At 63.6% G+C, this 10,148-nt stretch overlaps 2 protein-coding genes across 3 annotated transcripts in view; one reads left to right on the top strand and one right to left on the bottom strand.

The window, feature by feature from the left end:
• Window positions 1–5,180, bottom strand: part of SDHC (succinate dehydrogenase complex subunit C) — an 11,698-nt gene extending 6,518 nt beyond the window's left edge. For both annotated transcript variants that reach the window (XM_041409916.1, XM_041409917.1), the window contains exons 1-3: window positions 5,028–5,180; window positions 3,691–3,752; window positions 671–834 (exon numbers count right to left, since the gene is read on the bottom strand). In XM_041409916.1, coding sequence (XP_041265850.1) covers window positions 671–834; window positions 3,691–3,752; window positions 5,028–5,119 — 318 coding nt within the window. In that variant the 5' untranslated portion in view covers window positions 5,120–5,180. The remainder of the gene's footprint in view (window positions 1–670; window positions 835–3,690; window positions 3,753–5,027) is intronic.
• A 1,359-nt stretch (window positions 5,181–6,539) lies between these two features.
• MPZ (myelin protein zero) lies at window positions 6,540–10,142 on the top strand. Its single transcript, XM_041409923.1, is given in 5 exon segments — window positions 6,540–6,673; window positions 7,669–7,938; window positions 9,001–9,136; window positions 9,281–9,341; window positions 9,444–10,142. Coding segments are annotated over 5 exon segments (819 nt in total). The 5' UTR covers window positions 6,540–6,603; the 3' UTR covers window positions 9,726–10,142.
• The last annotated feature ends 6 nt before the right edge of the window (window positions 10,143–10,148 follow it).

Below are 10,148 nucleotides of genomic sequence, written 5' to 3'. Positions count from 1 at the left end.
CCGCCCCAAGGCCCCCCCCCGGGTCACCTGCTGTCCCCACGAGGCCACCCAGGTGCACAATTCCCAGTTCCACACTGGGATGCTCCCATAAAACCCCCCCCAGCCATTCCCAACCTTTTGTGCCACTCCCAAAACTCCTTCCCGATCTCAGGAACCCCAGCAGGAGGGACGCCCCGGTGCCACCCCCAGTGTCACCCACTGTCCCCAGGAGGCCACCCAGGTGCACAATTCCCAGTTCCACATGGGGATGCTCCCATAAAACCCCTCCAGCCATTCCCAACCTTTTGTGCCACTCCCAAAACTCCTCCCCGATCCCAGGACCCCGGCCAGGGGGGACGCCCCGGTCCCACCCCCTTTGTCACCCGCTGTCCCCACGGGGCTGGCCCTCACCAACCTTTTGTGCCACTCCCAAAACTCCCCCCCTGATCCCAGGAACCCGAGCAGGGGAACACCCCAGTGCCACCCCCAGTGTCACCTGCTGTCCCCAAAAGGACACCCAGGTGCACAATTCCCAGTTCCACATGGGGATGCTCCCATAAAACCCCTCCAGCCATTCCCAACCTTTTGTGCCACTCCCAAAACTCCTCCCCGATCCCAGGACCCCGGCCAGGGGGGACGCCCCGGTCCCACCCCCTTTGTCACCCGCTGTCCCCACGGGGCTGGCCCTCACCAGGTGGCGGACACCGTTCCAGGTGTGGTAGCAGAAGGGCAGGGCCAGCAGGAACTTGGCCGAGCAGAGCAGGGCGGGGCCCAGGCTCAGCGCCCGCACCTGAGCCAGGTAATGAGGGAACTGCTCCGGGAGCAGCAGCGCCGCCAGCGAGAACAGGGACACGCCTGGGGACACAGGGGGGAACAACGGGGACCCTCAGGGACACGCCTGGGGACACAGACACAGCTGGGGACAGGGACACGCCTGGGGAACAACAGGGACACAGGGACACGCCTGGGGACACAGGGGGGAACAACGGGGACCCTCAGGGACACAGCTGGGGACACAGGGGGGAACAACAGGGACCCTCAGGGACACAGCTGGGGACACAGGGGTGGCACCTGTCAGGGACACAGCTGGGGACACAGGGACACGCCTGGGGACACAGGGGTGGCACCCGTCAGGGACACAGCTGGGGACACAGGGACACAGCTGGGGACAGGGACACAGGGACACGCCTACACGCCTGGGGACACAGGGCAGGGACCCTCAGGGACACAGCTGGGGACACAGGGACACAGCTGGGGACACAGGGGTGGGACCTGTCAGGGACACACCTGGGGAACAACAGGGATACAGCTGGGGAACAACAGGGACACACCTGGGGAACAGGGACATGCCTGGGGACACAGGGGGGAACAACAGGGACCATCAGGGACACAGCTGGGGAACAACAGGGACACAGCTGGGGACAGGGACACAGCTGGGGACACAGGGACCCTCAGGGACACAGCTGGGGACACAGGAGGGAACAACAGGGACCCTCAGGGACACAGCTGGGGACACAGCTGGGGACAGGGACACAGCTGGGGACAGGGACACAGCTGGGGACACAGGGGTGGGACCCGTCAGGGACACACCTGGGGAACAGGGACACAGCTGGGGAACAGGGACACAGCTGGGGACAAACAGGGACACAGCTGGAATAGGGACAGGGATACACCTGGAGTGGGATGGAACACACCAGGGAGAACATGGGAAGAACTCCGGGATGGAGAAAAATCTCATGGGTGGAAAAAGTATGAATGGGAAAAACTCTGGCAACTGGGGACACAGGGAAACAGGGATGGGTAAAAACAGGGATGGGGGGGATTTTGGGGGGAACTGGGGAGATTTTGGGAGGGATTTGGGAGGGATTTTAAGGTATTTTGTGGGTTTGGGCTCAGGGGTTTTGAGGGATTTTAAGGGATTTTGTGGGGATTTGGGGTGATTTGAAGGAATTTTGGGGGGCTGAAGAAGGCAGAGGATTGCCAGCAAACCCCCCCAGCTGTGGGAACCCAGGGGTGTCCCCAGGGTGTCCCCAGTGTCCCCAGTGCCACCCACCCAGGCTGAGGGCGACGCCGGTGCCGCGGTGGCTGATGGACATGGCCATGGGCAGAGACCACCTGCAACAGAAACGGGGCTGGGGTCACCCCAAAACCCAGGGCAGCGGGGTTTGGGGGGTTCTGGGGGGTCCTGGGGTGAGTTTGGGGGATTTTGAGGTGGCCTGGAGTGAATTCGGGGTTCCCAGGGGCGATTTTGGGGCTGATTTTGGGGGTGCCCGGGTGAATTTGGGGTGAATTTGGGGTTCCTGGGCTGCTTTGGGGAGTTTCTAGGGGGATTTTGGGGTTCCCTGGCTGGTTTTGGGGTGATTTTGGGGTTCTTTGGCTGGTTTTGGGGCAGTTTTGGGGTGGTTTTGGGCAGTTTTGGGGATCCCTGTCTGGTTTTAGGGTGTTTTGGGGCTGTTTTGGGGTTCCCTGGCTGTTTTGAAGGTAGTTTAGGGCAGTTTTGGGGTGTTTTGGGGTGATTTTGGGGCTCCCAGCCTGTTCTGGGGTGTTTTTGGGGCAGTTTTGGGGTTCTCTGTCTGTTATTGGGGCAGTTTTGGGGTTCTCTGTCTGTTATTGGGGCAGTTTTGGGGTTCTCTGTCTGTTATTGGGGCAGTTTTGAGTTACTTTGGGTCTGTTTTGGGGTTTCCAGTCTATTCTGGGGTGTTTTGGGGGTGATTTTGGGGTTCCCAGTCTGTTCTGAGGCAGTTTTGGGGTTCCCCGTGTGTTCTGGGGCACTTCTGGGGCAGTTTTGGGGTTCCCCCTGTGTTCTGGGGCAGTTTTGGGGCTCCCAGTCTGCTCTGGGGCAGTTTTGGGGCAGTTTCGGGGTTCCCCGTGTGTTCTGGGGCAGTTTTGGGGTTCCCAGTCTGGTTCTGGGGCAGCTTTGGGGCTCCCCCTGTGTCCTGGGGCAGTTTTGGGGCTCCCAGTCTGGTTCTGGGGCAGTTTTGGGGCTCCCCCTATGTTCTGGGGGGTTCTGGGTTTCCCAGGGTGTTCTGGGGCAGTTTTGGGGCAGTTTTGGGGCAGTTTTGGGGTTCCCAGTCTGTTCTGGGGCAGTTCTGGGGCAGTTTTGGGGCTCCCCGTGTGTTCTGGGGCAGTTTGGGACAGTTTTGGGGCAGTTCTGGGAACAACAGGGACCCTCAGGGACACAGCTGGGGACACAGCTGGGGACAGGGACACAGCTGGGGACACAGGGGTGGGACCCGTCAGGGACACACCTGGGGAACAGGGACACAGCTGGGGAACAGGGACACAGCTGGGGACAAACAGGGACACAGCTGGAATAGGGACAGGGATACACCTGGAGTGGGATGGAACACACCAGGGAGAACATGGGAAGAACTCCGGGATGGAGAAAAATCTCATGGGTGGAAAAAGTATGAATGGGAAAAACTCTGGCAAATGGGGATGGGTAAAAACAGGGATGGGTAAAAACAGGGATGGGGGGGATTTTGGGGGGAACTGGGGAGATTTTGGGAGGGATTTGGGAGGGATTTTAAGGTATTTTGTGGGTTTGGGCTCAGGGGTTTTGAGGGATTTTAAGGGATTTTGTGGGGATTTGGGGTGATTTGAAGGAATTTTGGGGGGCTGAAGAAGGCAGAGGATTGCCAGCAAACCCCCCCAGCTGTGGGAACCCAGGGGTGTCCCCAGGGTGTCCCCAGTGTCCCCAGTGCCACCCACCCAGGCTGAGGGCGACGCCGGTGCCGCGGTGGCTGATGGACATGGCCATGGGCAGAGACCACCTGCAACAGAAACGGGGCTGGGGTCACCCCAAAACCCAGGGCAGCGGGGTTTGGGGGGTTCTGGGGGGTCCTGGGGTGAGTTTGGGGGATTTTGAGGTGGCCTGGAGTGAATTCGGGGTTCCCAGGGGCGATTTTTGGGCTGATTTCGGGGGTGCCCGGGTGAATTTGGGGTGAATTTGGGGTTCCTGGGCTGCTTTGGGGAGTTTCTAGGGGGATTTTGGGGTTCCCTGGCTTTTTTCAGGGTGGTTTGGACTATTTTGGGGTAGTTTTGGAGTGGTTTGGGCCGGTTTTGGGGTGATTTGGGCTGATTTGGGATGGTTCTAGGGGGATTTTGGGGTTCCCTGGCTTTTTTCAGGGTGGTTTGGACTATTTTGGGGTAGTTTTGGAGTGGTTTGGGCCGGTTTTGGGGTGATTTGGGCTGATTTGGGATGGTTTTTGGGTGATTGTTTTAGGGGCAGTCTGGATGGGTTTGGGGTGGTTTGGGGGTGATTTTGGGGTTCTTTGGCTGGTTTTGGGGCAGTTTTGGGGTGGTTTTGGGCAGTTTTGGGGATCCCTGTCTGGCTTTAGGGTGTTTTGGGGCTGTTTTGGGGTTCCCTGGCTGTTTTGAAGGTAGTTTAGGGCAGTTTTGGGGTGTTTTGGGGTGATTTTGGGGCTCCCAGCTTTTGGGGTTCCCAGTCTGTTTTGGGGCAGTTTTGGGGCTCCCCTGTGTTCTGGGGCAGTTTTGGGGTTCCCAGTCTGTTCTGGAGCAGTTCTGGGGCAGTTTTGGGGTTCCCAGTCTGTTCTGGAGCAGTTCTGGGGCAGTTTTGGGGTTCCCAGTCTGTTCTGGGGCAGTTTTGGGGCAGTTTTGGGATTTCCAGTCTGTTCTGAGGCAGTTTTGGGGTTGGGATCCCTGTCTGGCGCAGGGCAGTTTCAGTTTTGGGGTTCCCAGTCTGGTTCTGGGGCAGCTTTGGGGCTCCCCCTGTGTCCTGGGGCAGTTTTGGGGCTCCCAGTCTGCTCTGGGGCAGTTTTGGGGCAGTTTCGGGGTTCCCCGTGTGTTCTGGGGCAGTTTTGGGGTTCCCAGTCTGGTTCTGGGGCAGCTTTGGGGCTCCCCCTGTGTCCTGGGGCAGTTTTGGGGCTCCCAGTCTGGTTCTGGGGCAGTTTTGGGGCTCCCCCTGTGTTCTGGGGCAGTTTTGGGGCTCCCCCCGTGTTCTGGGGCAGTTTTGGGGCTCCCATTCTGGTTCTGGGGCAGTTTTGGGGCTCCCCCCGTGTCTGGGGCAGTTTTGGGGGGTCCCTCACTTGTAGATGCTGACGTGGGGGGACAGGGGCCGCCCCGAGCGCTCGTTCCTCTCCCAGAACCTCCTCATCTCCTCCCGCGCCGTCGAGGCCATGGGGACCGCGCTGGGCGGGAGGGGCTGAGCCCAACAGCCCAAAAACCCCCCAAAACAGCCCAAAACAGCCCAAAAACCCAAAAAACAGCCCAAAAACCCAAAAAACAGCCCAAAAACAGCCCAAAAACAGCCCAAAAACAGCCCAAAAACAGCCCAAACCCGCCCCAAAAACCCCAAAAACAGCCCAAAAACCCCAACACAGCCCAAACCCGCCCCAAAAACCCCAAAAACACCCTAAACCCACCCCCAAAAAACAGCCCAAAACCAGCCCAAAAACAGCCCAAAACCAGCCCAAACCTACCCAAAACCAGCCCAAAACCCCCAAAACAGCCCAAAAACAACCCAAAAACCCCAAAAACAGCCCAAAACCCTAAAAACACCCTAAACCCACCCCCAAAACCAGCCCAAACCCACCCCAAAACAGCCCAAACGCACCCCAAAACAACCCCAAACCCACCCCAAAAACAGCCCAAAATCCCCCAGAAAACGGGGGAAAAATGAGGAAAAACGGGGGAAAAATGAGAAAAAACGGGGAAAAATGAGAAAAACGGGGGAAAAACGAGAAAAAAATGGGGAAAAATAAGAAAAAATGGAACACAGAGGATGGCACGGGGGTGACACTGAGGGGACACGGAGGGGACACGGGGGTGACACCGAGGGGACACCGAGGGGACACCGAGAGGACACGGGCGGACCCGCTGCGGTTCGGGGCTGGCCCAGCCCCGCGGGTCCCGCGTCAGAACCGAGAAATCGCCTCAGGCCGCCCCCGCTGTCCCCGCGGTGCCCTCCCGGTGCCCTCCCGGTGTCCCCAGGGTCCCCCCGCCTGTCCCGGGCCTGTCCCGGGCCCGCGGAGCCACCTCAGAGCCAGCGCCGCCATCCTGGAGCCGCCGCGCCGGAAGTGGCCGTGACGCACTTCCGGTCCCGGGCGGGGTCCGTGCTGGGATCGATAATCGGTGATCGGTACTGGGATCGATACTGATATCGGTACTGGGATCGGTACTGATATCGGTACTGGGATCGATACTGATATCGGTATGGATATCGGTACTGGGATCGATAACCGGTGATCGGTACTGGGATCGGTACTGATATCGGTACTGGGATCGGTACTGGGATCGGTATTGATATTGGTACTGGGATAGATAACCGGTGATCGATAACCGGTGATCGGTACTGATATCGGTATTGATATCGGTACTGGGCTCGGTACTAGGATCGATAACCGGTGATCGGTACTGGGATCGGTACTGATATTGATCCCCTTTATCATTCCTGCTCCCCCGCCCCCGCGGCGCGGGAATGCGGCCGGACAAAGGCCACCAGTGTCCCCGTCCCCCTCGCCACCCTCGGTGTCCCTCGGTGTCCCTCAATGTCGCCTTTGAGGGGACCCCGGGCCCGGCCCCCCCGCGCCCATTGGCCGGCCCTGGGGGGCAGCCACCCTAAAACCGCGTCCCCGCCGCTGTCCCCTCCGTGTCACCGCCAGCATGTGTCCCCAGGTGTCCCCGAGGGCCACCCGCCGCCTCCTCCTCGTGGCCGCGCTGGCGGCGGCGCTGGGTGAGCTTGGGGACAAGGGACTGTCCCCAACAAGGGGGTGGCGAGGGGGGCAGGAGGGGGTTGGGGGTGGCCGTGGGGATGGCGGCACCACGCGTGGCTTGGGGACTGTCACCGCGGCTTGGGGACTGTCACCGCAGCTTGGGGACTGTCACCAGGGCTTGGGGACTGTCACTGCAGCTTGGGGACTGTCACCCGGGCTTGGGGACTGTCACCCGGGCTTGGGGACTGTCCCCATGGCTGGCGGGGGACAGCGAGGCTGTCACCAACCTGGGGACAGCTGGGGGTGGCTGCAAGGACAGTCCCTGTCATTGTCACCAACCTGGGGACAGCTGGGGGTGGCGGCCAGGAGGGTCCCAGATCTGTCACCAACCTGGGGACACGTGCGGGTGGCTGTGGGGACAGTCCTGGTCGTTGTCACCTCCCTGGGGACAGATTGAGGGGGTGCCACACCCAGCCCTGATGGTGTCACCGAGCTGCGGCGCTTGTCACCTCCTTGGGGACAGGGGCGGGTGGCTGCAAGGACGGTCCCTGTCATTGTCACCTCCTTGGGGACAGGGGCGGGTGGCGGCCAGGAGGGTCCCAGAGCTGTCACCTCCTTGGGGACAGAGGCGGGTGGCTGCAAGGACGGTCCCTGTCACTGTCACCTCCTTGGGGACAGCTGGGGGTGGCGGCCAGGAGGGTCCCAGAGCTGTCACCTCCTTGGGGACAGAGGCGGGGGGCTGCAAGGACGGTCCCTGTCACCTCCTTGGGGACAGGGGCGGAGGTGCCACACCCAGCCCTGCTGGTGTCACCGGCGCGCACAGAGTGTCCCATTGTCACCTCCCACGGGCACCGCCCGTGTCACCGGGCACGGGGACACTGTCCCCTCCGTGCCACCCCTGGGGACAGCAGCGCCACCGCCGTCCCCTCGCAAGCCTCGCCTTTGGTGGCAGCTCGGGGACAGCGCCGGGCTCGGTGGCAGCTCGGGGACAGCGCTGACGTCTCTGTGTCGCCAGGAGTGTCGCCGGTGTCCCCAATCCACGTGTACACGCCGCGCGAGCTCTATGGCACCGTGGGCTCGCGTGTCACCCTGTCCTGCAGCTTCTGGTCCAGCGAGTGGATCTCGGAGGACATTTCCATCACCTGGCACTTCCAGGCCGACGGCTCCCGCGACAGCATCTCCGTCAGTGTCCCCATTGTCCCCGCCGTGTCCCCAAGCCGTCCCCAGTGTCCCCGTCCTGTCCCCGCCGCGCCCTCAGCGCCGGTGTCGCCTCGTCCCAGCGGCAGCGCGACAGAGCCTGCACTGAGGGTGACACGGTGGTGGCACTGGGGTGTCCCCAAGGTGTCCCCAAAGCGTCCCCATTGCCCCCCAGGTCCAGCTCCAGCCGTGTCCCCTCACCCTGTGGTGGCACTGGGGTGTCCCCAAGGTATCCCCAGTGCCCGCTGGGTGTCAGCACCAGCCCCACAGGACAGAGCGTCCCTTGAGGTGACACCGTGTCCCCTCACATCGTGGTGGCACCGGGGTGTCCCCGCAGTGTCCCCTTGTCCCAGTGTCACCAGCCCCGTCCCTGCGGGTGACACTGTGCCCCTCCCGGGACCTGCTGTCACGTCCCCGGGCTCGCTGTCACCTCCCTGGGCCCACTGTCCCCTCCCCGGAACCGCTGTCACCTCCCAAACCCCGCTGTCCCCTCCCCGGACCCGCTGTCACCTCCCAAACCCCGCTGTCACCTCCCCGGGCTCGCTGTCACCTCCCTGACCCTGCTGTCACCTTCCAGAGCCTGCTGCTGGCTTGTCACCTCCCTGGGCCCACTGTCACCTTCCGAGGCCGCTGTCACCTCCCAGAGCCCGCTGTCACCTCCCCGGGCTCGCTGTCACCTCCCAGAGCCCTCTGTCACCTCCCGGAGCCCGCTGCTGGCGGGGACACCGGGCTGGTGTCACCTCCCCGATCCCCCGCGATGGGGATGACACGGGGCTGGTGTCACCTCCCGGACCCTGCTGTCACCTTCCAGAGCCTGATGCTGGCGGGGACACGGCGCTGGTGGCACTTGCACTGCTGGAGGTGACACTGGCTTGGTGTCACCTCCCTGATCCCAGCTGATGGGGGGACACGGGCCCGGTGTCACCTCCCTGATCCCGCGCTGGTGGCGGTGACACGGCTCTGCTGTCACCTCCGCTGGTGGGAGCGAGACGGGGCCGGTGTCACCTCCCTGATCTCTGCTGGTGGGGGTGACAGGGTGCCACTGTCCCCGCAGTGCCACTGTCCCCGCAGTGCCACTGTCCCCACGGTGCCACTGTCCCCGCAGTGCCCCCCGCTGCCGGGGGGTGACACGGTGCCACTGTCCCCGCAGTGCCACCCCGCTACGGTGTCGTGCTGGGCTCTGTCATCGGCGGGGCGCTGCTCCTGGTGGCCGTGCTGGTGGCCCTGGCCTACGGCACGCGCTACTGCTGGCGGCGGCGCCAGGCGGCTCTGCAGCGGCGGCTGAGGTGAGCGGGACCCCTCCCCAAACCGGACCCCTCCCCAAACCGGACCCCTCCCCCAAACGGGCCCCAGCCCCTCCTTCCCCCACACCGGGGGGCCCGGGGGTGCAGGCCCGCCGCCCCCAGCCCCTCTTTCCGTCCCCCCCCCAGCGCCATGGAGAAGGGGAAGCTGCAGCGCTCGGGCAAGGACGGCTCCAAGCGCAGCCGGCAGGTGAGCGCCGAGCGGGGCGGGGGGCTCGGCGGGCTGTCCCCCCGCTCCCCCCGGTCCCCAGACCCCCCGGGGGCGGCGGGTGAAGCCCCCCTGTCCCCGCAGGCCCCCGTGCTCTACGCCATGCTGGACCACGGCCGCAGCGCCAAGAAAGCCAAGGGCGACTCGCGCAAGGATAGGAAATAGCGGTTAGCGGGCAGGGAGGGACCCCCGGGGGCGGCCGGGGCCGAGGGGGACCCCCGGCCCCCCAAAGTCATCATGACCATCGAGATGGAGCTGCGGGGGGAGCCCCAGGCCGCGCCCCCGCCCGCCGCCCGCTCCCCGAGCCGGGGCAGCCTCAAGAGCGCCCTGCTGAGCATCATCAAACCCAACTCGGGGGGCTCCTGACTGCCCCCCCGGCCCCGGCCGCGGCCCCTCCGGGCTCGGGACCCGGCGAGGAGCGGGGTGTGGTCCTCGCCTCGGGTCCCCCGGCCTTGAGGACAGCGCTGGGGACAACCGCGGGTCCCCCCCGGCCCCCCCACGGTCGCTCCCTGCCCAGCCCCGGGCGGAATTTCTCCTTCGGAACACAAAATGCCGGCGGATTTGGGGTCGGTCCCCCCTCCCCGGGGACCTGCGGGGTCCCCGCGGGGCCGTGTCCCCGCCGCGTGTCCCCTCCCCGAACTCGGTGGGGTGGGGGTTTCTGTGCCCCCAATTTCGCTCCTTTTCTGGCCGTTTTCTCGTCTCTCCCCGCGACCGACCCCAAATGACGTCGCAGGGTGGCCCCCGCCCCTTTGTCCCCTTTGTTTGTCCCCCCATTAACCCCCGCGCCCC

This window comes from Onychostruthus taczanowskii, unplaced genomic scaffold (genome assembly GCF_017590055.1).
Source record: "Onychostruthus taczanowskii isolate IOZ18803 unplaced genomic scaffold, ASM1759005v1 scaffold314, whole genome shotgun sequence".
In the NCBI taxonomy this organism is placed as follows: Eukaryota; Metazoa; Chordata; class Aves; order Passeriformes; family Passeridae; genus Onychostruthus; species Onychostruthus taczanowskii.
Note: the sequence above shows the minus strand (reverse complement) of the source record. Positions and strands in the feature narration are given on the sequence as shown.